Here is a 27096-nt window from a genome sequence, read left to right as displayed (position 1 = left end):
TGTACTTTAGTCTTGTTAAAATACACTTCTACTCTATGTTAATTGCTGACCACCGATTCATGGTAAGCATGATGAAAAAGGATTTTACATGGGAATTCTGGTTTATTTTTGGCATGTACATTGCCCTCCTTACACACTATGTTAAGTTCATATGCCCACATGAGTGGGAATTACTCCCTAGAACAAATAATTAGGAGTGCAGCACAAAACACATTAATTAAAATTTGATTTCTAAGAACTGTTGAAACAAAGGTTTCTACATTCTTTAGTTCTCCAAGTCACACCAAAAATATTTCTGTTTGTTTGTTTGCTTGCTTGTTTTTCGTTTGTCATCAAACAGGTCTCCAAGTGACTTAAATTGAGTAACATATACAACATGAATGAATTATAAAATAGAAAAGAAATCATATAAACTGTCCTGTCTTCACAGCCAGCAACTGTAATTCTGACAAAGGCTTTAGTGAATAAATCAGGTCAGTACATAGGCAAGGCACAAGTTACAAGGTGCAGCAGGTACCTAAGAGGTATAGACAACTGGCCAAGTGCAAATAAATATATTGATCCAACAAATGACATGGGCATAGCCGGGGGGCAGGGAAGGGCAGCTGCTGCCCAAATCAATAAAAATATATAGCTAACTGAGGTTCTCCCCCCCCCTAACAAAAGGCGTGCCCTCCCTAACAAAAATCCTGGCTATGCCCAAGCCCCCGCACATTCCTTTTGAAGAGCAGGATAGGCACAGCTCATAGAATGGCAAGCAGCGAGAGTCTTGGGATGGGTGAGTAAACAGGCATTCCTTCAAGCAGGTTGGTTCTGTGAGGTGTGTGTGCTGGCAAATGGAGGCAGTTTTTGCCCTAGCTCAGCATCTGATTTACACTTCACTAACAGAAGGCAGTGCCAGGGGTGACACTACAGCAGGAGGTATGTAACCAGGGATGTCTAATATCAAAGGGGCAGAACATTCTTCTGCCAACCCATATGGCCTGTCCCCTGGATCTAGTTCTCATTCCCTGGACTCTGGGCTCAGACACTTCTTGGAAATCCCAATTTCACCTCCCCAATCCCACTAGGACCCTCCACAGTGTCATCCAGCTCCAATTCCCTGAGCTCTTCCCATTTCTCCTCAGGATCTGACCATCACCTCCATGACATCTCCACAGGACTCATTAACATTCCATACAGTATCATATACAGCATTTAAAGTTACAGATTGCACCTAACTTACAATATTAGTACTGTAATCTAAATACAATTTGAAGCTGAATAAAGGGTTCTACTCTATTTAAGGCCCTTTGTCACAATTCTTTTTGTCCCATGATAACGTGGCACAGAGATTTACAATGGCACTGCTCCTAAGCAAGTTGGGGATGCTCTACTAGGGCCACATAAATCATTCCAAGGCACAGCCTCTGAGAAAACTGGTTGCTGTGGTGTCAGTAAGCAACTTTCAGAAATTATAGTTCATTTAAAACACTCATGGAAAAACTTGAAACTCCAACTCTGCCTCCTTCAAATCCCTTTTGCATTAGAACCAGGAACATTCTATATTACACCTGGGAGACTAGACAAAGATGCTGCTAAAAATAGTCCGATCTCAGTTTGATCACTGGTATCCAGCTGTTGTTTATCCTATAAGCCAGTTAAACCTGGATATTTCAAAGGCATTGAAGCTTTATCAGCCTAAAGGACTGTGGAGTTGACAATGACAAAAGCACACATTCTGAAAAAGGACTGTCACACAAGCCAGTGCTATTGCTGGAAGCTTAGAAAAATAATGCAGAATTATCCACCATGGCAATACATAGAATCACTGTAACCTGTTGGGTGCTTTGCACATAGTGAGAAACCACAGCTGAATGTCTTTTGTTCCTCTTTCTGTTAATCTTGATAAATGTCTTAACAGTTCAAATATAATTGTCAATGCTACTTCCTACATTTTCAAACCCACTTGGATGAAATTCATTTCAATCTAGTCAACTACAGACACTGTCTATACTAGTCTCTACCTCACATCAGGGTCAAACTGAAACACTTTCAACCTGCATTTCCACACGTGAAGATGTTTTCACTGAAGGTAACTTCCAGAAGGATAGTAGTATTGATCTTTTATAACAACAAAAAAGAGTTTTGTAGTATCTTAAAGGCCAACATTATGGCATGAGCTTTTCTGGGCTATAGGCCACATCATGAGGTGCATGTTGTAACTATTCCTGGGGGCTAGTCTGGCCCTGGTGGTCTGGTTTTGGGTTTTTTCCAGTTCAGTAGGTGGGTACTGTAGTCTAAGAAACGTTTGGTGTAAATCCTTAAGCTGCGAGAGCGAGACTATGTTTGATGAGACAGAAGAGATGTTCTCTTTAAATAAAATAATAATTTAAAAAGCTCAGAATCATTGTTGTTTTTGTTTAGTCGTTTAGTGGTGTCCGACTCTTCGTGACCCCATGGACCGGAGCATGCCAGGCACTCCTGTCTTCCACTGCCTCCCACAGTATGGTCAGACTCATGTTGGTGGCTTCGAGAACACTGTCCAACCATCTCGTCCTCTGTCGTCCCCTTCTCCTAGTGCCCTCCATCTTTCCCAGCATCAGGGTCTTTTCCAGGGAGTCTTCTCTTCTCATGAGGTGGCCAAAGTATTGGAGCCTCAGCTTCAGGATCTGTCCTTCCAGTGAGCACTCAGGGCCGATTTCCTTAAGAATGGACAGGTTTGATCTTCTTGCAGTCCATGGGACTCTCAAGAGTCTCCTCCAGCACCATAATTCAAAAGCATCAAAAGCATCAGAATCATTAGAAGCTCCCAAATTATTCTGTGATTCGATTAGTATACCTTAGTAAAAACAATACATATTTATGCAAAAGAAGGTGCCTAGGAAGTTAAAATAAAATCAAGGATTTTGAAATTCCTAATAAGAGCGTGTGGGTAGCTCAAATTTATCAAGAGTCTAATGTTGCTAAGCTGTATGTATATCCTTGCTTGTGTTAGTTTAATAAAATATTTCCATTTTATTTTAACTGTAGAAAGAATGGCATTAATATGCAGCTCACTATAGTGTTATAAGTCTATGGGGGCATACATTAGAGTTTATGACTACTATCTGCAGTCACAATTTCCCTTAAAAGTAGCTTGAAATAATTTGTTCCCATGTCTAATATCAATAGCACACTGTGTGGGAAGCTTTGGCAGTATATTTTGTCTAACTCTTATTAAACTTATTTGTTACTATCTTACACTCTCAGACATTCCTCACAGAAGCAACAGTCAAAGCCAAATGAATCCCAGAGACTAGAGAGACAGCTATATTCACACAAAAATAAAACAGAAATGTTTGGAAAGAAATTGGGAAAAGATACCCAATGTTACAGATGTTTGTTTGTTGTTTGTTTAGTCGTGTCCGACTCTTCGTGACCCCATGGACCAGAGCATGCCAGGCACTGCCTCCTGCAGTTTGGTCAGACTCATGTTGGTAGCTTCGAGAACACTGTCCAACCATCTCGTCCTCTGTCGAGGATGTTAGAGGATGTCGACATGTTAGAGGCTGTTAGAGGATGTCGACATGTTAGAGATATGACACCATAATAGAAAAATCAGGTATACAGTGGTACCTCGGGTTAAGAACTTAATTTGTTCTGGAGGTCCATTCTTAACCTGAAACTGTTCTTAACCTGAGCTACCACTTTAGCTAATGGGGCTTCCCGCCGCCATGCGATTTCTGTTCTCATCATGAAGCAAAGTTCTTAATATGAGGTACTATTTCTGGGTTAGCAGAGTCTGTAACCTGAAGCGTCTGTAACCCGAGGTACCACTGTACAAGTGTTATTTTTTTTGTAATCTGCTTTGAGGTTTTTTCCTGCAATCAAAGCAGTATATAAATTTTAATGAACAAACAAATAATAGAAGTGCTAGTTTACACACACACACACACACAACACCTGCTCTTCTTGGAGGAAAAGTCTAATTAGTTGCATAGGTTCATCTCAGGGAGAAAGAAAAGAAAACACCAAGAAGTTTTAAATTCCTTTTTGGCAGAGCAGGTGGTAACATCCTCTTTACTGCTTCACTTTAATCAGACCACTCTTGAAGAAACCTAGGCCTATCCCCAGAACATGTAAACAAATATAAGCCTGCTTTCCTGGCTTTGTGAGCAGTCTAGAGAATTAAGGAGCAACTATTAATAAGTAAATAAACTAATTATTAAATAGATTATATAAATAGATTCCTGACCCAAGTGCTCAAACAGGTGATTGCCTGACAAGTCTATACACACTTAAAGAGATTGATTAGCCTACTCTGGTATTTTTATGTTAAAAGGTACTCCAAGACTCAGACTGATTTCAAGAACTGAGAGGAAGATGAAATCTCAAGGGTGCAAAAAAAGGGTTGTGTTTGATCTGTGTGCTCTAAAGTACTGTACGCTTTTTCTTCAGTGGTATTTGAATAGCACACTGTGTTCACTAGTATACTCTGCAACCAAATGAAGATCAATATGAGAGGTGGGCTGACTTTTTTCATCAGATGCATGAAGTTGATTTTAGACTACAAAAGCATATGCCATAACAAAATTTGTTCATCTTTAAGGTATGGCAGGACATGGCATTTTATGCTGTAAGTGGTAGCCAAAGTAAACAGACAGCCAAAAGATAAATAGAGAAACTTCCACCCTTCTCCTCCTCCATACATACACACCACTATTCCCCATTCTTGACTTTTTAAAACAGCCCACACCATCATGAGTGACCTCATAACTCCATACTATTTCCTGAACCAATTCTGATCTCATTCCACATTTCCCCAGTAGGCAAAATTTGCAAATATCAGGTAAACATAGGTCCATCAACTTAATTTCCTAAAATTTAGAAGTCTCAGGTAAATTGGGTTAATACTTAAAAGTGGGGCCAATATCTTGAGGACAGTTAATTAAGCCATTGAGGTTATATGGCATAGTTTATGACCCCCCCTTTTTTTTTCTTTTACCAATGATGGAAAATCAAAAGTAGATGCATCTGTCCAATGGGAATTCAAAGAAGTTATGGAAAGCAATATAAATTTATTTATAAGATACTATAAAGGGTTTGAACAACAAGTAAGAGAACAAACAGAAATTCAATAAATTGTGTTTTGGGGATTCACAATGTGAGCCAGGCAAAAGTACCTTGGAGGCAACTTGGCTGTAGTGGGTGCTTTGGAAATTTCTAAATTGAGACAATCATGGCTGGTAAAATTCTTATGTAGAATACTATTGTGGTACTCTAAGCTGGGTAGCATTTTCAAGCTGATGGGACTTCTATGTTTGTCCAGGTTAGTCATTCTGTAACCTTTAGTTTCGTTCAAAACTTAAAGTTTTGTTAGCAGTTGATTTTAAACTTTTTTGACTCAAACAATTAGAACATGCTTTTTGTTCTGCCTTCAGCCCTTTAATAATCTACTCCTTTAAAGCCAGAAAACAGTTCACACACTAGATGTAATTTCCAGTGGCAGACAGAGAAACCTCTCTTAGTCATGAAATGTAACTGTCTCAGAGGTAATTAAGAAAGTGATGCTTTTGCAGACTCCCCGGCCATCAGGGCTCTTATATGGCTTTTGGGCAAGATGTTAAATCCTCCTCTCATAAGTCACTCACTCCCGCTTGGGTTTCCAGGAGCTGGCAGTTTCTCAGTCTCCAGGTGTAAAAAATGACTTTTTCAGAGCATCAGAGATTAATCCCCTATTCACTCTTTTCTCCAGAGTGAATTCAATAGCCAAGATTTATGCCTTGGCCACCATCAATTACCATGTAATTATCTCCATTGGCAGCCTGCTGACAGAAGGCATTCAGTCCATCATGTTCTTCTCCCACAAGTCCAAAAGCAGCCCTACTAGATCAGGGCAAACATCTATTAAGTTTGGAATCCTGTTCTCACAGTGGCAAACCAGATGCCTATAGGAAGCCAAAGTAATACAAATGCGTTCTCCCCACTTGCAATACCCACCAACTAGCATTGTCCTGTGTCCAACAGTAGAGACAGAACATAGCCTTCTTCTCCATGAATTTGCTTAATACTCTTTTTAAAGCCACTTAGGTTGGTGACCATCTTACATGCTGAAAAGAGTGAATCAATAGCAAGAAAGGCTCTGGCAGAGGCCTTCCCATTTTTGCATCTCAGTAGAGCGTTAACATGTTGTTTTTGTTTAGTCGTTTAGTCGTGTCCGACTCTTCGTGACCCCATGGACCAGAGGACGCCAGGCACTCCTGTCTTCCACTGCCTCCCGCAGTTTGGTCAGACTCATGTTGGTGGCTTCGAGAACACTGTCCAACCATCTCGTCCTCTGTCGTCCCCTTCTCCTAGTGCCCTCAATCTTTCCCAACATCTGGGTCTTTTCCAGGGAGTCTTCTCTTCTCATGAGGTGGCCAAAGTATTGGTGCCTCAGCTTCACGATCTGTCCTTCCAGTGAGCACTCAGGGCTGATTTCCTTCAGAATGGATAGGTTTGATCTTCTTGCTGTCCATGGGACATGTACAAGCCACAAAAAGGTAAATGGGAGTGATCAACTAAGGTAGTCAAAAAATAATTCAGCAAATCTGTTACTCTTCTTCTCACATGGAGAAATGGAGTTATATAACTCTTTGCCTTTGTTTTCTTCATGTGAGAGCAAGCATGTTAATTTTCACAACTCCTCAACCCTTGCTTTAAGTATGTCAACTGTTCATTTTTAATTGCCCTAAACCTGCTGCATTGTGAGGCAATGAATCTTGTAGCTTTACAAAATAGACACCAATTAACCATTAGGGTTCGGGGGGGGGGGGACCAAGCATGCTGATAGTGTCATTAAATAGTTCAGTCACTAGGTGGCACTAGAGTTTATCTCTGGAGTCAGGATGCTCTCATTGTGAGAGAAATAAAATATAATAAAATAATTATTATTACTAGTTTAATGTGATGTGTCCTCTAGGCATCCCATGGCAATAAAAGCATAATAATAGAATCATGAATACGGAAGAACCATCTATCTACTTACCAATCAAGATTACAGGGTGCCACTGTCAGAAGGATGGTGCACCGTACATCACTATCAGTATTAACAAATATCTCTGTAAGCCTGAGAGACAGTGGAAGGAGGAAAACCTTCCTTTCTCCAGAAGGAAATAAGCAGGAAAGTGGGAAGAGGGAGATCAGTATCTGTACTGCTTTCTGGAAGCTTAGAATTGAAATTCCTAAAGGGATCTCTCTGCCAGTTTTCCTAGTAACACACTCAGGAGCTCTTTCTATTTGTTGTAAGCCAAGATGGTGGGGAGTTGAACAAATCATAGAAACTGTAAAGAGAAATGTGCCTGTATCCCAGGTACCAAAGCATGCCTATGCAGTTTACCATCTGCACACCTGAGCTGTATCCTTTTGTTTGCTCCTGTGGCAATATTACTAAGCCATTATTGCTGTCACTACAGACTATGCTTTCAATTTATTTTTTGGTAAGGTGCTTTGAAAGCTGAAAAAGGCTTAAATGATCTCAGGTTTAGCCTTTTCACGTTTAGCCTCATCTTTTCATTTCCTAAAACTCTGGGCTATCTACAAAGCCAGAGATATAACATCTTAGAACCACAGGACAATAAAGTACTATGAGACCATGTGATCAAAGGTTTTGCTTGCAAAAGTGAAGCATTTATCCACCTTCACCACACCACAATTTCCCATCAACTAATCTACACTGACTAAACCACAGCATGCCAGAGGCACAAAGAACAAGTGCACTGCAGGTGTACAAATACATCCAGATAACTCACTGAAGCAAACTAGATCACATATTTTAAGTGGGAAAAGGAAAAAAGCCACCGGAAAATCTAAGCAAAATGAAAATGCCTTCCCAACCTCTAGTGTACGTTAAAACAACAAAAGAAACTGGCAGTTGGCTTCTTACCCCAAAGCAAAACTGACTCACTCTAATCATCAGAAATCCTTTTGCTGCTTTCTGCTTCTCACCACAAATGATGGTATCAAATATGGCTGCTTTCATTCAACTGTGGGTTTTTTCACTTGCAATTTGAAGAACAAGGATCTTAAATCAGAATCCATCAAATTGTCACAGCAGAGTCCTGTATTTTATATCAGAATAATCCATGACTAGCATTGTCATTGCGGAAAAATGAAACCAAGACTTTTAGAGACCCACCAAAGTACCCAAAAAAGAGTAGTCAGACCCAAGCAAAATGGAAATTGCAGCAGCAGCAGAGTTATGTACCAGGCAGAAAAACAATATCTAATATCAAATAGAATGGGGGTAAAGACACCGACACCGGCAACACATTGTGGAAAAGCAGGCATATAGTTTTGTCACTACTGCCTTTCTCCTTGCCCTCTAAAGACACAGGTTTGTAACAACTGCTCCTCGTTTCTTCTCATTGTTTCTGATTATTTTCATGTACTTGCATACAAAATGGAAAGTCTATCTAAGGTAGCATTGTCTGTCAGTGGATCCCTTCATTAAACTTGATCCCTTCATTACAATCCTGAAACTGGTAATGAGGTAAGGAAATGGGCATATCACTCTTCAGATCAGGTGTCTCTCAGAAAGTGATAAATGAGCCCATTAAATTTTAATAACATCCTACTTTACACACTGTGTTCCATCTGTTATTTCTGCTCCAGTGCTATCTCCTATTAGACTCAAAATAATACATTTGAAAAAAATGTTTACAGCTTTCTTCCAAAGTAACCCGGCAAATCAGTAGTTTTGCTGCTATGAGCAAGCTATTTTGGTCTTTACAACCCCTACTTGCTGGAGATAGCCCGCTTAAATTTTTAGCCTGTCTATCCTAGGGAATAAGGACTACTTTTAAAGGAGACAGGTGAACCTTCCCTTACTCACTTCTACAGAAGTGAAGTCCTGGAAAGCAACATGGAGTGGGCTTTTTGGAATTAAACTGGCAAACTGAAAAAAAAACATATGAAATATTTTCCCCTTTCAAGTAAGTGAAAATCCTTTAAACATTTTGTTTATGTAAGACAATCTACAATGTTAGGGAATCAAAATTCTAAAATGTGCACCACCAACAATTCTTCATTGTTTTTGAATTGCTTTCTTTCTTCTGGTGACCTTGAGTCTATAGTTTTTAGATACTAGAAACAAGTATCCCACTTCTGCTGTCCTTTTGACAGGCACCTCTCTTGTGCCTGGCTTTTTCATCTGTTCTCCTAAATTTATGTGACATAAATTCTGCTACAGATTGGGAAACAAGAAGCTTATTGACCTCCATTATTAATTACCCTTCAACACACAGACTGTGGGGCTACAATTTCAAACTCACCTCTTCATAAAACCAGATACATTAGTGATACAACTTTGAGTTACAAACCACAACTCAGTCTTCCCATGCTGAAAGGAAAGTTAGATGAGTGCATATATGCACAATATGTGCACACATTTACCCAACACAAGCAGGGCATATTTCGGATGTTGTTGTTGTTTAGTCGTGTCCGACTCTTCGTGAAATATACTCTTTGGTATATTTCGGATACCAAAGTTATATGCTTTAACAATGTAGATGGTAGGGAGCTACATGAAGATATTGAATATCAGATCAATAAGTAAGATTCAATACTTCTGAATAGGCCAGTGCGGGGGGGGGGGGACGGGACAGCCAGGTACACTCATCCTGGGCCACGGAGGGCAATGCTTGGAGTTTATAACTTTATTCTAACAAAACTCCCATCCCAGGCCTCGGACAAACTCTGTACAGGCCTGTTTCTGATATACTGCACCATCAGTTTCAGCAGAGTATGCAAGCTGTTTGCAAGAATAACTAACAGTGGTGCAAATTTTGAAAATGCATGGACTGCAAGCCTTTCAATAAAATAAGCTATTTGGTACTCACAAATTGTCTTCGAAGTTTAGTTTTGACCCGCTCTGTCTTGGTTTCTGTGGGGTGGATAGAATAGCTGAGGGCACTTAAGTGGTTGTCCACTGAAAGGCTCTTCCTCATGTAGAAGGACCGAGTTCTCAAGGATCTGAAAGGTGCCTCGTCCATGGCAGTGCACAGCCTTGGCTGAAGGGCAGGATCCCTCACAGATTCAGCACAATCATCTTCCAGCTGCCATGCTTCTCCTGGGACAGGGGAGTAAGAGAAAGAAAAGGACCCACAGCCATCAAATAAGGAGCCAAAATTAACACTTTTGCTACAAGATTTCCACTTCTTGTCAACATTTTCCTCTGAAGTATAAAAACCATGTTTCCATTAATTTAAGCAACTGTGTTTCCTTCCTGGAGTGAAGATTGCCAGCATGAACAGCATGTTTTTCTCGTTCTTTATTAAGTGTGTACTGCCTAGGTGTACTGCCTAGATAAATATTATTGGTGTGTGTACTCACACAGGCAATGTAAACCTTTGCCAGTAGCTGTAAGAAGAGGATGCAAGCAGTAACCTATCTTTTTGCTAGCATGAAAAGAGGTCAAAATGAGGATGCAGAGTTAAGTGAACATTCTATGGACAAAAAAAAAACCAGTTTGAGAAAGAAGAACATCATGCATACAAAAGGCAATAAATATTTTTATGAGAAAAGACTCAAAAAAGGTCCATTGAAAATTGAAACCTCTTAGCACAGTACACGCTGCACAAATATAAGGAGCTGGTGTTCTATCTAGTCTACAGCAGTTAAACTACCAGAAGCTCTCTAGGGCAGGCATCCCCAAACTTCAGCCCTCCAAATGTTTTGGACTACAATTCCCATCTTCCCTGACCACTGGTCCTGTTAGCTAGGGATAATGGGAGTTGTAGGCCAAAACATCTGGAGGGCCGAAGTTTGGGGATGCCTGCTCTAGGGTCTCAGGCAGAGAAGTTTCCCACAGCTGCTACCAATGATAGCTGCTTTGCCTACAGCTGTTAAAATACAGAAAATAAAGCAGCAGAGGCCCTGATCCAACCTCTCTGGTGACTGGCACAATTATCACACCAGGAGAAGACAGGCACTGTGAGGGCCCTCCCCTGCCATCAGAGGGGTGCCGCTGGCCTAAGACAGTTGGATGGCGCCTTGTGCTCCTCCTTCCTGCAACTCCTGTAGTCAAGCTGGTGCCAAATGTATTGCTCTGCTTTCATTTGGACCACATCAGCAAGACCAAGAGGGTGGTCTTGTTGTCTGAGCAGTCTAGGACCTTCATACACACTGCTCAGGCTTACGCCCCAGAGAGGTTACTTTGATGCTGCTAACAGCAAAAACAACACGGGAGGCAGCAGTTCCAAGCTATAAGTCTCTGCAGCCACAGCAAGCACTGTGATTTTCCAGTGGTTTGACTTTGCCCTCGGAGGTACACTGCACTGTCTGTTGAGACACATGGGGCAAGCAACAACTCTGACACACAGAGAAAAAAGAAACTGAAAATGAAGGGGAGATGTGTCTGTGTGCGTGTGTAATATATTAAAGTGGAAGGTAGTTTTTAACTGGAAAATGTTTAGAACCATGTTTCTTAATGATTTAAGGAGTCTCCTGAAAAGGCGGCTACAAAAGAGCTGTTCTGACGCTTTTCTCACACCTTTGGCAGAACATAAATTGAATTAATAATAAAAACAAGGTACAGTAAGTATACAGGATTACTTACATTTCTTGAAACTTACCTGTAGAGGGCACTGTACACCCTTTTTGACACTCAGGAGCAGAGTGATTTCTGTAATGCTTCTGTTCTGGCATATCTTTCTTGTACAATTTTGAATCCAGAAGTGGAACCCGGTTTATGATTGGGGACTGAGGAATGCTGGGAAGAGTTCTTGACTTTCCTAGTACAGGTCTCTGGGGCTTTCTGTCTAATGACCTTTAAAAGGAGAAAAGAACAAGATTGCAATCAGGTGTGCCTATGATCACATTTTTTATTCCTACTAGTGAAGCAGCAGATTTTTGAAATTAGGTGAGTTCAGAACACAAGACCCACCTTGAGTTGAAAATAGTTTTTACTCCCTATTCCAAAAAACCCTTTGAATTTAGCTATGTTCATCATGAGCAGACCCCAATACCATCTCCAGAACTTACAGTCAAGAAATAGTAACAAGATGAAGGGGCAAGGGGGGCACCTACTCCTTTACACTTTCATTACACCGAAAAGCTTTACCAAAGCTATTGGCACAAAAATGACAGGGTTTCAGGGCCTTTAGTAAGGATACTGGACCACTCAGAACTATAGTACAAATCCAATAAATCTCATGCTAATGAAAATACAAAGATAAGCCTTCCATTTCACCCCACCATGTCACTGCTTCTGGAAGGTAAGTCAGGGAGATTCCAAAAGGGGGACGCAAGCTGGCTGCAAAGATCTTTACTAAGCCTTTTTTACAGACATTCCCAGACGATCAGGTGCATTTTATAGTTGTTGTTTTACTCCTTTCAAATCAAAATGTGGATTCCAGCTTAACTTCAGGAAGAAATTTCTGACAGCTAATTGCTGGTGGATGGCCGCCTGTATGTATGAGATTTCTGCACTGCAGGGAGTTGGACTAGATGACGCTTGGAGTACCTTCCAACTCTACAATTCTATGCTTCCAAGATTCTAGGGTGGCTAAATATTATGCTGCTGTTTCTTCCATATCAGTCTCTACAGCCACAACAGGCACTATAACTCTCCAATGGTTTGACTTAACCCCAAAGACACGCAGAGACCCAAAAAGCCAATCCTTAGTGACTGACTCACCTCCTTTCACTTGGATTGGCTCCAATCAACAGAAAAGGTGAGAAATCTTATTTTTCCAAGGCCAAAAAACTCTCCTTTCATGCTGATTGGGCTTCCAGGATACTGGAAGCAGGGACTCTGCTGCAGAAAAAACAATGGATCTTTCACCCCCTGCAACCCTGGACCAGTACACCGCTGCTTACAGATAACCATCACTGGAGTCAGAGAAAAGAACTCACACTTCTGGGGAACTGATGTTTTGATCTGCTCAGCTGCAGGCAATGATTTATTAAGGATGAAGTAAAGAACAAGGGATACATGAAGAAGCATGGAGCCCAGTCTCAATTATTATTTCAAAAAGAATTTTGGCCTATTTTGCTTTCCAATTCTGACAGTGGAATATATTCTCTGGGGATTTGCAGATCTGTGCTTGCTTTCTTTCTTTATCTATCACTCTCACCAAACTAGATGATATTTAGAAACACATGAAACATCTCCATTAAGGAAAAAAAAGTAAAGAGCAGCATCAGATGCTACAATCAAGCGAGGCACAGCAGAGGGAGGGACTGGGCTAGATGGGCAAATATTGTGATTTTTAATTCCTTGTAGAAGGCAAAAGAGTCACCCGGCATCTGCAAATCCCTCCCAAAATCATACCTACCACACAGCCTTGCTGCAGGTGGTGACATTCCACTAGCAAAGGCCCTCAAGGAGAGTACATGAAGATTGCACAAAGGTCCGTTATAATCAACTGCACCAAAGCCTACAAATAACTGTTGTTTTGCTTTTTCAGCTGTGGAACTCATAAGCAATGTTTGACAAGGATTTTAAAAATTCTTCCACCTAAAGTTATTAACTAGTCCTTATCAATGCCTACCTGCTGAGCAAACCATGAGGGTATGGAAGATTGTATTGCTACTAAATTTTGCCCAGATGTATTTACTGCTTGGGAATCAAAGCTTGCCAATATTAAAAGAATGGCCACAATATACAAACATTTTGAGTTGGATAATTATTTTAAGTTCCAAATACAGTATACAGGATGGATAAGGTGTTTGCATTGGGCAAACCACTTGTGCCCTAGATCCTTGCCCCTCTTGACTGATAAAAACTAGCAGGGACGGGATAACTGACTGGGCTGGAGAGATGATTAAAGCCTCCTTCTGATAAGGGGTAGTGCCTGCCTGCTTAAAGGAGGCAGTGGTAAAACCACTCCTCAAGAAACCCTCCTTGGATTTGGAAAATCTAAGTAAGGACCAACCAGCTACTAATCTCTCCTTCTGGAGCAAGGCTCTTCAGCAGGTGGTTGTGGACCAGATCTTTTAGATCCGTTTCAATCGGAGATTTGGCCCAGTTTAGGCACAGAATATGCTTTGGTCACCCTATATGATGACTTCTGTTGGAAGAGAGACAGTGGAAATGTGTCCCTTATTGACCTCTCAGCAGCTTTCGGTACCATTGACCATGGTATCCTACTGGAGCAGCTGTCCAAGTTGGGAATGGGTGGCACCACTTTGCGGTGGTTCCAGACCTACTTGGATGGATGTTTCCAGAGGGTGTTGCTTGGGGAGTATTCTTCAGCCCCATGGTGCCTTTAATGTAAGGTTCCTCAGGATGTGATTTTATCCCCTATGCTGTTTATCATCAACCCCTTAGTGGGGTTATCTGGATGTTTGGAGTATGCTGTCACACATAGCTGATATGCTGATGTCATACAGTGCTACTCCTTTAAATCTGCAGGTGAGGCAGTGAATGCACTGAACCATTTTCTTGCCTTGGTAATGGACTGGATTAGAGCCAACAAACTGAAGCTCAATCCGGGTAAGTCTGAGGCACTGTTGGTGGGTGGTTCCCTAGACCAGATGGATGGGAGGTGGTCTGTTCTTGATGATGTTACACTGCCTCTGAAGGAGCGGGTACCTGGAGATACTTGGGGGGGGTATCTCTAGATACTTGGTGGTACTTCTGGATCCATTGCTGTCATTTGATGCTCAGGTACCTCAGTGGCACAGAATGCCTTCCATCAACTTCGGCTGGTGGCCCAGTGACACCACTATTTGGACAGGGACAGCCTAACTACTGTTGTCTATGCTCTGGTAACTTCTAGGTTAGATTACTGCAACACATTATACATAGGGCTGCCTCTGAAGATGGTAAGGAAACTAGTGCAGAATTCAGCAGCCAGGTTGCTCACTGGGGCAAGACAGTTTGAGCATATTAATGTAGGGATGAGCAGCCTGCAGCCCTAAATATGCTGCTGGACTACAACAACTTTTTTAGAGGGAGAGCATTTCCTTCAGGACTGCAGTGGGAAGGATAGGCTACAACTCTCACTTCCCCATATAATGCAATTCTGAAAAATATTGCAGCCTCAAGCCTGCTACCGGTATTATTAATTTTCAACTGACGTAGCTGTGTCATGCCTAGTTTGGCCTTGAGCTAATCTGAACATATGCCTGGCTATTCTAAACAACCAGGAAAACCAAAGCCTCCCTGATTTATTTTGGTGACCCACTTAAGACAAGAGCACTCAGGTAAGTGTAAAGAGAGCTGCAGGCTTACTTTTCCACCTTCAGCACAAGCCAGAATTAAGTGCAGGGTGCACCTATAAATGCAGCAGGTGTAGTCAAAGTATAATCCACTGTGGACTTCATGACAAATGTCAAGTAATTCATCCTAAAATTCCATTACGAAGTGTTCCACTGGATATGGGGCTGTTCTAACATTCAGAGTGGCTTATGGTGCAGTTCAGAGTCAGTGTGTCATTAAAATTTGTTGTTGTTTAGTCGTGTCCGAAATATCCACTGGTAAATTACTTTTCTTTAAAATCATCCCCATATCAGAATTCCTGGATGGTTATTTTACATGGCAGTGCTAGTGCTTTCAAATAAGTGATCCATTACAGTATGTGCATTTTGAGATCATGCAGTCATGTAGAAGACTGTACTCCATAGCTTGATGCCTGGCAGACCCCAGTCCTAGATTTTTCTGCGTGGTATTCAACTAAGTTTTAGTCATAGTAGGCCCATAGAAATTACCTAAAATTTCTGTTATCTCTGACCATTGGCCATGCTGGTTGGGACTGATGGGAGCTGAAGTCTAACTAAAATTGGAAGGTCAGCCCCCCCTAAATGCAAAGTGCACTAATTGTACTTCACTGAATCTTTCCATTCAACTACTCTGGAGCAACTTTTTAGATTTATTTAGTTGTCTTATTAAATGAAAACAAGCCATACATTCTAAACTCATCTCTATAGTTTTGGGGTGTGGAAAAGAGAAACACATATCAAGGGTTACTTCTCCTCAAGAACTCCTTCCTCCTTTTCTATTGCACATTATAATAAGTCGATGGATAGTAGTTTTATTGAATTAAACTAACTGGCATTTGCTTGCCTATAACATCCTTTCAGCAATTGTCTAAGACCCAAACAAGAAAGTTTGATTCTTAATAATATTTAAATTGAGACAACTGGAATTCTTTCATCTCTAACACTCATTCAAAAGAGGTCTGAAATTCAGCTTGAAATGAACTGTAGTCTTTTCCCATATAGCTGGAGTTGCATTTTCACCTATTGGACACCTTCACCTCTCGATTCTTGAACTGAGGATCAGCAGCATTAAGCAATGCAGCCAGGTACTAATAAAGCCTGTTTCTTAAAGATCCATCTATTAAGTTAAACTGTGTAACATTTGCTTACCCCCCCCCCACATGTGATATACTGATGAGATCATGAGATAACTGTAATTACCCAAAAGATAGCTATCTCACAAAGCTGTCGTCATGGCCAGAACTCTCTTCACACAAATGCAATTATGTATACATCAATGGAAGAAAGTTTAGCAGTTGATATTTCTATCTCAATATATTAAGTATGATGATGAACACAAAAGAATAATCAATCCATAATTGGTATTCAAGATCTCTTTTGCTAGCAAAAAAATGCCCCCAAAACACATTGGTTTCTTTTGGAATTTCCCTAGCAAAAGAAGTTAGCAATTCTGACATGACCCAGCCAGAAGCTACATGGCAACATGGAGAAATAACAGTCACAGTGCACAGAAATCATATCCTCCAGCACAATCACATTTCCCTTCCCTGCCCCCCGCTTCGTCATGTCTCATGCTAGCTGCCTGTTTCTAGGAGATAACCTAGCAATACTCTGTGATGACACCGATGCTGGGATGAAGCGACAATGCATCAGGGTGCACAGTTTTACCTCTCAGTCTCCTGTATTGATCACATCTAATCTCGCTTGTAATAAGAGCTTGACTAGAAGGGGGGCTAAGAGGAGGGCAAAACATGGGACTGAGAGGGCTTTCAAAAAAGATGGGGCACGAGGACACAAACCAAGCAGCATACGAAGATGAAGTCACACAAAGCACAGAATTCCCATCCTCTGACAATAGGACAGCCAGTCCAATCCACCTTTTCATCTACAACCTCAGTGGATGCTCCGCGCAATATATTCAAACATGTCCAACAACACAAACACAAATGATATCCCTTTTGGGTGATACTTTAGAATAATAATGTTTGTTTGTTTGCCGTCTACTCTGGGTGGTTCCCAACAAAAAAAATAGTAAAAACACAATACATTATCAAACACTACAGTATCAAATATCAATACAATACAATATCAATACAGTGGTGCCTCTGGTTGCAAACGAGATCCGTTCCGGAGGCCCATTCGCAACATGAAAAGGCCGCATCCTGAAGCACCGCATCTGCACAGGTACGTGACATAATTTGATGCTTCTGCGCATGCACAAAGCATGATTTAGCGCTTCTGCGAATGCTCACGTGCCAAACCTGGAAGTAACCCGTTCCAGGACTTCCAGGTTCGGCGCGTCCATATCCCGAAAGGACACATCCTGAAGCGGACATAACATGAGGTATGACTGTATCACTATCAAACACTAAAAACCTCCCTGAACAGGACTGCCTTTAGATGTCTTTTAAAAATCACAGTTGTTATCTGTTTGACATCTGCTGGGAGGATGTTCCACAAAGCAGATGTGACTACTGAAAAGGCCCTCTGCCTGGTTCCCTGTAGCTTCCTCACCTCTTGCAATGAGGGAACCACCAGAAGGCCCTCGGAGCTGTATCTCAGTGTCCGGGCTAGATGGTGGGGTAGAAGACGCTCCTTCAGGTATACAGGGGTGAAGCTGGTTAGGGCTTTAAAGGTCAGCACCAACACTGAATTAAGCTTGGAATCTTAGGGCTTTGGAAATTGTTGTTGTTGTTATTGTTTAGTCGTTTAGTCATGTCCGACTCTTTGTGACCCCATGGACCAGAGCACAACAGACACTCCTGTCTTCCACTGCCTCACGCCATAGCTGCCAAGTTCTCCCTTTTTTAAAGGGAAATTCCCTTATGCTGAAAAGGGAAAACTTGGCAGCTATGCCTCCCGCAGTTTGGTCAGAGTCATGTTGGTAGCTTTGAGAGTCTTCTTTTCTCATGAGGTGGCCAAAGTATTGGAGCCTCAGCTTCAGGATCTGCCCTTCCAGTGAGCACTCAGGGCTGATTTCCTTAAGAATGGATTGGTTTGATCTTCTTGCAGTCCATGGGACTCTCAAAATTATTTGCAGATTTACAGATGTTAAAAAATAGTCTTGCTTACTGAGCATGTGTAGTGTATATGTATACACCTACCGTGTTTCTCATATTATAAGTCATGTCTTATATTAATTTTTTCCTGAAAAAAACACAGCATGGCTTATTTTCAAGGGATGTCTTATTTTTTAATTAAGTACCGGGACCGGTATCTGTACAGACCACAGACCTGTTCCCACCGGGTCTTCGCGCGCGGCAGGCAGAGGCTGCAGCCGGGTCCTGGGGCTGCGTGCGCGGCAGGCAAAGGCTGCAGCCGGGTCCTGGGGCTGCACGCGCGGAAGGCAGAAGCTGCAGCCGGGTCCTGGGGCTGCGCGCGCGGAAGGCAGAGGCTGCAGCCGGGTCCTGGGGCTGCGCACGTGGCAGGCAGAGGCTGCAGCCGGGTCCTGGGGCTGCGCGCGCGGCAGGCAGAGGCTGCAGCCGGGTCCTGGGGCTGCGCGCGCTGCGCGCTGAGGCTCCAGCTGGGTCCCGGGTGTCCGCGCGCAAAGGCTACAGCCGGGTTCTGGGGCTGCACGTGCTGCGCGCTGAGGCTCCAGCCGGGTCCCGGGTGTCCGCGCGCAAAGGCTACAGCCGGGTTCTGGGGCTGCACGTGCTGCGCGCTGAGGCTGCAGCCAGGTCTCGGGGGTTAACGCGGCAGCAGCAACCCTTCTTTGCCACAGACCTTCTTCCACCACCCGGTACGGCTTATTTTCGAGGTATGCCTTATATTTTTCCACCTCAGGAAAATCCTGCCATGCCTTATTTTGTAGGGATGCCTTAAAATATGAGAAACACGGTATTTAAACATACATTTGTAAAAAACGACAAATATAGAGGCATTTGCACATATGCTTCTGACAGACCAAAGTTCAAGTCTGCTGCTGGGACACCTGAACAAATTATCTTGGACATCAGTCATTAAAGTTCTATTGTGTCTAGCAATTTTTACAACTAGTTCATGTGCGCTACAGACCTTACACAGAGTTACGATGGTCCATTGTACAAGGCATGGAAGCAAATACTTCCTTCTCTTCTCTGTTGAATATAAATATAAAGCAAACAAAACAGAAAAGAAAGCAAAAAAAACCCACCACTACCAAATTCCTAAAATAAAGCACAAAGCAGAAAACCCAGCAGTTGTTGATGTTCTTTAATGTTTTAACCTGATGCTTAAAAATGAGAAAAGTTGTTGCCACATAAGTACCTCTGGGGAGGTTATTTTACAACTGAGACATCAATACAGAAACAGTCCAACCCCGCCTCCCCCCCACATACACACACTTGGGGTACGCAGGAAATGTTCTCTGAATATCAGAAACAGGCTGGTAATATTAAAACAATCCTTCATATACCATGGTTTGAAACTGCTTTTTAACTTTATAGGTAAAACCCAGCATTTTAAACTGATATTGGAAACAAACTGGAAGCTAAACTGGCAGGTACTGGCATGTATCTTAATATCTTTATACTTATAGCATACATAAGTCAATATTCTAGCAGGCTTCAAAAAAAAAAAGCAACAGGATCTCAAAGTACAACAAAGCTAAACTAATTGTTTGATTTAATGCACTGACAGGTGTAACTGGCATTACTGTTTATCAGGCATTGGCATGCCTAGTGCCATATAATGCACAACAAGGCTCTGCTCTGTGAAGTCTGAAAAGTTTTACTCTACACAGGGCCGGCTCTAGGTATAGTCCCGGTGGCGCGGGGCGCTGCGCATCAAAGCCGCGCAGAAGCCGTGCTGCGAGGGCGCCGGACCGATCTCTGCGCCTCAGTGCCAGGGCGCCCGACCTGCTTGAGACGGCCCTGACTCTACAGCAAGGTAACAGGACTGGAATATTTATTTATTGCCCTGTCAATCCATAAACTATAACAAGAACTGGATGTCCATGCTTCAAATACAGTTTTGAACAATTCAGTCAAAGTAAAATTGAATGAAATGTGTGTTGGTAATAAAGCAAAACTGTGACAAAGTTGCCTATTGCATTTTTAAACTGGCTGCTGTTTGTATATACAGTATTCACACCTATATAAACATACATTAAAAAAAACACATTCTGGACTTCTGTATCCAGGTTTGCTTTATTATTCTGATTAGTTTTCCTAAAACTGGGGAAGTGCTGACACTCTGACACTTTATAAAAATATAAAACTTACATATGCTTGCATTCTGCAAGCTGGGTTTACCAGAAAGGGGATTATAGTTCCTTATATCATATTTGATATAGAGTGTCAGACTAGGACCTGGGAAACAAGGGTTCAGAACCCCACTCAGCCATGAAGCTCACTAGCTGACCCTGGGCCACTCACTGCCTCTCAGTCTAACCTACCTCACAGAGTTGTTCTGGGGGATAGGTAAAGGTATAGGTAAAGGATGCCTGGACGGTTAAGTCCAGTCAAAGACTATGGGGTTGCGGTGCTTATCTCGCTTTCAGGCCAAGGGAACCAGTGTTTGTCCACAGACAGCTTTCTGGGTCATGTGGCCAGCATGACTAAACCGCTTCTGACGCAATGGAACACCGTGACAGAAACCAGAGGGCACGGAAACACCGTCTACCTTCCTGCCACAGCAGTACCTATTTTATCTACTTGCACTGGTGTGCTTTCAAACTGCTAGGTTGGCAGGAGCTGGGACAGAGCAACGCGAGCTCACTCCGTTGTGAGGATTTGAACCACCGACCTTTCGATTTGCAAGCCTAAGAGGGTCAGTGGTTTAGACTACAGCGCCACCCGTGTCCCACTCTGGGGGATAAAGAAAGAGGGAAAGAATCATATACACAACCTTGAGCTCCTTGGAGAAAAAGTGTGATATAAATAAATCCAACAAATAAATAAGTCATGGGAGTCATTTTTAAGCAGGCATCTGAGAATTGTTTTCCTCACTAGAAGTTAGCCCATATGCTTCCCCCCACTCTCAGTATAGCATAGACTCAAGAGAAGCTGTGCTGTCCACAAAAACCAAATAGCAATGGTCTGGGATCACAGCTGGCATCTTCTTCCCTATCAGTGCCAAATGACACAGGAAAAATGCTTGTGTGGACACACCATAAAATTATGCTGACAGGCTCAGTATTCATATCACATTATAGAGGAGGGTTTCAGACCAACACTTTCAATTCATCATATCTAGATTTTATGTATATCCCCAATTAGCAAAGAGATATGTAGAATTCTTAAGTAAGCTGTTTTAAGTGAGAAGTAACAATTATTACCCCTTCATGGATCACTGCCTTGTCGTGGCGAAGGGGCTTAAATAACTTAGAGAAGTTATGTTTTGACCAAACGTGATCCTTTGACTGTGTCGACCACAGCAAACTATGGCAAGTTCTTAAAGAAATGGGAGTGCCTGATCACCTCATCTGTCTCCTGAGAAATCTCTATGTGGGACAAGAAGCTACAGTTAGAACTGGATATGGAACTGGTTTTTAAAAAAACAACAATAGGGATCCCTTTCCCAAACTCTTGTATGATCTGGCTTTATCAGACCTCAGGAGAGACTCTCAAGGGGGAAGGGAGAGCACTTGAGAGTCTCAAGAAAAGTGGCACCTCAGACTCTCTGTACTCTGAACAGCTAGCCTATCAAAGCGGACAAGTGGGATGGGTGCTACTCTCAGGGTATATGAGGCAGCTGTTGTTTTTTACTGTAGGCAGGTGTTTGCTTTCAAATAACAGGTGGGTGGAAACATACCCAACACACTAAGTTCAAAACGTTAAGTTCTATGCAGGCTGTACTGTAGCTTATTACAGTACAAAGAAGCAGCCTGACCACTCCAGCACTTAAAAATCAAGTTGATGTGAAGATATTGTATGGAACAGAACTGTGGAATTAAAAAGGGCCTCAAGACAGGAGTTGGAAACCTGTGGCCATCCAGATTTTGTTGTACTTTCATCAGCCCCAGCTAGATAACCAATTATAAAGAATTAGAGGATTTATAAGTTTAATGAAGGGCAAGGGTTGTCTACCTCTAAACCCTAAAATCCAAATCTATTGTTGACATTCTATCCTTGCTTACCCAGGTAGCAGGGAAATAGTCCACTCAATATATAAATCTTAGACTGCTCCTACTTTTTTATTAATTACCGAATACAAACCCAGGCTTTCAAATTTCACCACTACTGCATTTAGAAAATATATATATATATATATATATATATATATATATATATATATATATATATTAATACACATTCTAGTTTCCATGATATAGCACTTTGTAATGGTTTTATTTTAATTTTTTTAACATTTATATCCCAAGCTTTCTTCTGTTATGGAGTCAAGGCAGGATGAGTGATGTTTCTAGGCAGTTGCCCATCCAGACACTGACGGCAACCCAGACCTGCTTAGCTTCAGCAAGGTGATGGTCACAGGAGCCTTCAAACTATATTCTGGGTTCAGAGCAAATCTGCAGAACCACATACATGCAGACACTGCATATGCAGCTCTCTAAATGTAGCCTAGTGCCTGTCTACAGGATCAGCCTTTCAATCCTCTCAAGTCTTAAATTTGTACTGTAATTTGCATTTTAAAATAAATGATGACTGAATTTCTTCAGATTGCCATCACCATAGTGCAGTTTCTCCAGAAGGTATTTACACAGCTAATTGCCCATTGCTCAGAACTTAAACATGCATGAAAAATCCAAATACAGTGCCCCAACTCTTGTCAAAAAAAGTCTGCCCTCTCCTCCCTTGTTAATTTACTTTGACTCAAGGGTAATGAACAGTACATGTTTATTCTTCATCCATTAGCCAAAATGGAAATAAAATTAAATAAACACCTATATGTTTATTCTGTGGAATTAGATACACCTTATACTTTCTCACTCTCACTTTGTTCAACTGGTGATGAGTTAGCACCTTCAGCACTCAAGTTCTCATGTTCCTTTAAAGTACCGGTACAGAGTCTATCAATCATTCCCTTAGCTTTTCTCTTGGACCACAACTTTCACATTGCTTATCAGCTAAAACCACAACTGCCTAATGCAAGTAACATCCAAACTGGATGGTATTCACCAAAAACTCACTAAATAAACACAACATGCCTCAATAAATCAAACTCAAATCATCCATGCCAATAATGCAAAGCAAAACACACACAAAGCTGTTTTCCACATAACAAGCATTCAGAATACAGTCGTACCTCGGGTTACGAACACCTCGGTTTGCGAACAGTTCGGGTTACGAACTGCGCACCCCCGGAAGTGTTTTCGCCGCGTGTGTGTGCGCAGAAGCGGCGCGCGCGCGCAGTCTGCGCATGCGAAAATCGCGCTTTGCGCGTGCGCAAAATGGCGCTGCCCATCGCGTTCGGTTTACGAACTATTCGGGTTACGTAACCCATTCGTAACCCGAGGTATTACTGTATGGGAATGGTCGGATGACAAAAATCTTTTTCAGCACAGCCTCTGGCCAGTGAAAGCACTGAAATATGTAGCCACAGATAGGAATCCACAGGTTGTCATATTAGGAATCATTGTCTGGACACTCAGGAACATGCCATGGATGCTTTCTAGGCATCCTTTCAATTTGTGAAGCAATAAATACATCTAACTAATCTAAACTAAACCATTTATATTTTAACTCTAATTTAAAATATTTCATCAAAGCAGTGTGAAGTTTTCTGCTTACTGATCTCTATCAAATCTCCTACTAATCCATTTAAACTAAAATAGGAATAAGCTCTACTGGCTTCTGCTTTTGGCTTAGTCAAATCTTATTTTCCAATGACATCTTTCTGTAAATCTACATTGCACACACCACTTCTCCCTAAGTGCGTACTACCTATGAATAGCAAATTTCTTGTCTGTTAATTAAGGGCCAGTTCATACAACCTTCAGTTGCAAGGGCAAAAATCAATTTCTGGACAAAAGGTGAGCTGTCAACTTTCAGCAAAGTAGCTCTCTGACTTTAAGTAGCTGCTCTACCATGTGTCCAAATCTATGGAGTGTGCATTATGAGCTGAGTGCTTGTAATTAGGCAACACTCACAAACTCTGGGCCACATCCAACGCTGCAGCTCCATTGGTGGCGCATGAGACTACAATGAGTGCAACAGAAGTTCGTTTTCTTCTCCTATCCCTCCTGCTCTGCCCATCAACTTCACAGGACTGCGGGACCCTCCCTGGGGGGAGCAGGCAGGGAAGAAAGCAGAAGTCCCATTGTGTCAATGGTGCCGCCCTGGCAAAGCACTGGATACAACCCTCTGTGAATTTATGGTGAATCCACTCTGCACACTACTCCTTCATGAAAGTTACTAAATTGTGTATGAAACAGTGCCATTTACAATTTTCATTATCTGAAATGGTTGCCCATTTCCCCTTGGAAAACAAAACACAAATGAAAAATTATTGCCTTTTCTGGACTTCTGGTCCGTCGCGCTGGTGGAGTAGTACGCAGGGACTTCGCGCTCCGAAGTCCCTGGCTTCGTGGAGGGGGGGGGAAGTCCGCAGAGCGAGCGGACTCCCAGATAAAACACCGGGTAGAGAGTCCCGGTGACATAGCGCCCAGCTGCCTGCTCCAGACGCGATTCCTCCGCTGCCCGAGAGCTCCGTAGAGCGATTGAGAGCCAGCGGAGTGGAGTCGCGGGAGCCATTTTTGGGTTTCATCTTACCTCCTTGAAGGGAAGCTCCGAGTCCTCAGCCTGCAAGCGGCGGATTCTTCCAAGAAAATAAGACTTTTACAAAGTGAGTCAAATTTCTATTCGGACTTTAAAAATTTCAAATTTGAAGATAGGAAGAGATTCTAAAGCAACGGAAGCCGATCTCTTCCAAATGGTCAATCGGGAGGCGCATTAAATATTCTCAAGCCGAAAGGGGAAAAGTTTTTTCTAGATTGTGGACCCGAGAGAAAGAAAGACTTTTCCAAACCTTCCCAGCCCCCGATGTCGATACCCCTTGAGGTTCAGCAGCAACAAGGGGGAAGACGTTTTGACAGCTGTCAAAAGCTGTCAAATTGCTAAAGGACTAAGAAAATTGATTTTACTGTTGTGGATTGTAAAAACTGATTGAAGAGGATTCAGAAGTAACTTAAGTGGAATTTAAATTTGAAATGTATTGAAGTTAAAGACAAAGGATAAGATCAGCCAAGATGGAGTCGACAACGTGGTAGAGAAGAATTTTCCAGCACCCTTTGGCCCTTATCTCTGGTCTGCCTGTGGTTAAGTGAACTATGAAAACAAAGTTTTCTCGAGCCTTCCAGGAGGCTGTGCTGAACTATCTACAAACATGGGAAGATATTTACAAGGAACGGCAATGTTTGAATCCAACAGAAATGGAGAATGAGGTGCAAGATCAAGATTTAGAGGACAATTTTGATTCTGAGATTGTGTGTGAGGAGCAACAATTTGAGGATAATTTGGAGACTGATTTGGACCAAAAAAAATATGTGTTGGATGATGAAAAACAAAGATCTGAACAAGGAGACGAGGCCGACAAGGAGAAGCAAAGTGAAGAGAAGATTGACGGAAATGAAAATCCTGGAGAGACTGAAATGTGGAGTGGTGTTAGTGAAGGGAGGGATAGGCAGGAAGAGGGGGGAGCAAAGGCCTGGAAGTGGAAGTGGGAAAGAACTGATGTGGGGTGAAAACTTTAGTTTAAGGTTTCTTTTTTGCTTGATGAATAACGGTGTCTGAATCTTGGCCTGCTAAAGGATATGCTGATCCAATTGGGGGAAGGGACATTGGGAGGGGGGAGGGAGAGATTTTTAAAAGTTTAGGGTTAAGAGTTTTCTGGAGGGAGCAGAAGAATGGCTGAGGAAATATGTTAGAGTTTGTTTTTAATATTTTTGGTGATCAGAGAGGTGTTTGGGTAGAGAACTGCCTGTCTCCCTCTCTTTACTCTTGGCATCCAGTGGAAGGAAACCCAGACACAAAAATGGAACCTTTTGACTGCTGAACCCCTCGGGTTACCCTAGTGGCAGGAGGGGACTCGGAGGGGGGCAGCATGAAGAAGGAGGAGGATTAAGTTAATATAATAAGAATAAGATTTCGAATTAGAATAGAAAACCCGCCATAATTAATTAAAGAAGTTAGGAAATCCAGGAGGAAGAGAATCGTGGAAGCCGCAAACAAACTGTTAAGAAAATAAGATTTGGAATTTATATGTTCTTCTTTTTCTTTTTTTCTTTTTTCATGTTTTTTCTTTTTTTTTCTATTTGTGGTTTTGTTGTTGAGTTACATTGAAGAATTAGGGGGGAGGAGGGAGGGGGGAGGTCAAACCCAGCTTAAAATGGACCCCTTTGTTTCCCAATGCCCATGGGTATCACTGGTGGCAGAAGTGGTCTTGTGGGTGGAGGGAAAATGAAGGGACAGAGTTTATTGTATATGTTTTGTATGTTTTGTCTTTATAAAAAAAATCAATAAAAATTATTATTAAAAAAAGAAAAGAAAAATTATTGCCTTTTCTTTCACGTCTCCGCATTTTATGCTATTTTATTGTTTGCATTGTTTAATTTCTTCACAACCCCCCTGTAAGGAGGTATCATAAAATGAGGGATATAAATATGTAAAATATTAAATATAAGGATTGCTCCCAGAATCACAATACTGAAGGCATCACTCCTAATTAGAAAAATCCAATTAGCATTAGGATATTGGATTGAATTGCACTTCCCACAGAAACTTTTCAGCACACTGAGAATGTGTTTTCTCCAATAAAGGGGAAACTTTACTCATCTGCTTTATTCAACCTCTTTTCCCTTTCTTTTTGCAAAGCCACATCAGAAAAATCTCCTCCAGTCACAACATCTTATAAGAGCTCTTATTAGATGGAAAGAAGCAATTTTTAGAGTTGAAATGTAAATATTTCAACTCTAAAATTACTTCCTTCCATCTACTTGCATACAAAACCAGGGTGGTGACAATTTTCCATCCACCCAACAGTGACTCAGCAACG

At 41.9% G+C, this 27096-nt stretch overlaps 1 protein-coding gene across 3 annotated transcripts in view; it reads right to left on the bottom strand.

Annotated features, from left to right (window-relative positions):
- LOC118092933 (ankyrin repeat and fibronectin type-III domain-containing protein 1) overlaps positions 1-27096 on the bottom strand; it is a 366474-nt gene that overhangs the window by 276181 nt on the left and 63197 nt on the right. For all 3 annotated transcript variants that reach the window (XM_035131606.3, XM_035131610.3, XM_088657341.1), the window contains 2 exons: positions 11574-11767; positions 9840-10069 (listed from right to left, as the gene is read on the bottom strand). In XM_035131606.3, the coding sequence (XP_034987497.1) occupies positions 9840-10069; positions 11574-11767 (424 nt within the window). The remainder of the gene's footprint in view (positions 1-9839; positions 10070-11573; positions 11768-27096) is intronic.

The sequence above is a fragment of the Zootoca vivipara genome, chromosome 13 (assembly GCF_965207765.1).
Source record: "Zootoca vivipara chromosome 13, rZooViv2.hap1.1, whole genome shotgun sequence".
Taxonomy (NCBI): Eukaryota; Metazoa; Chordata; class Lepidosauria; order Squamata; family Lacertidae; genus Zootoca; species Zootoca vivipara.
Note: the sequence above shows the minus strand (reverse complement) of the source record. Positions and strands in the feature narration are given on the sequence as shown.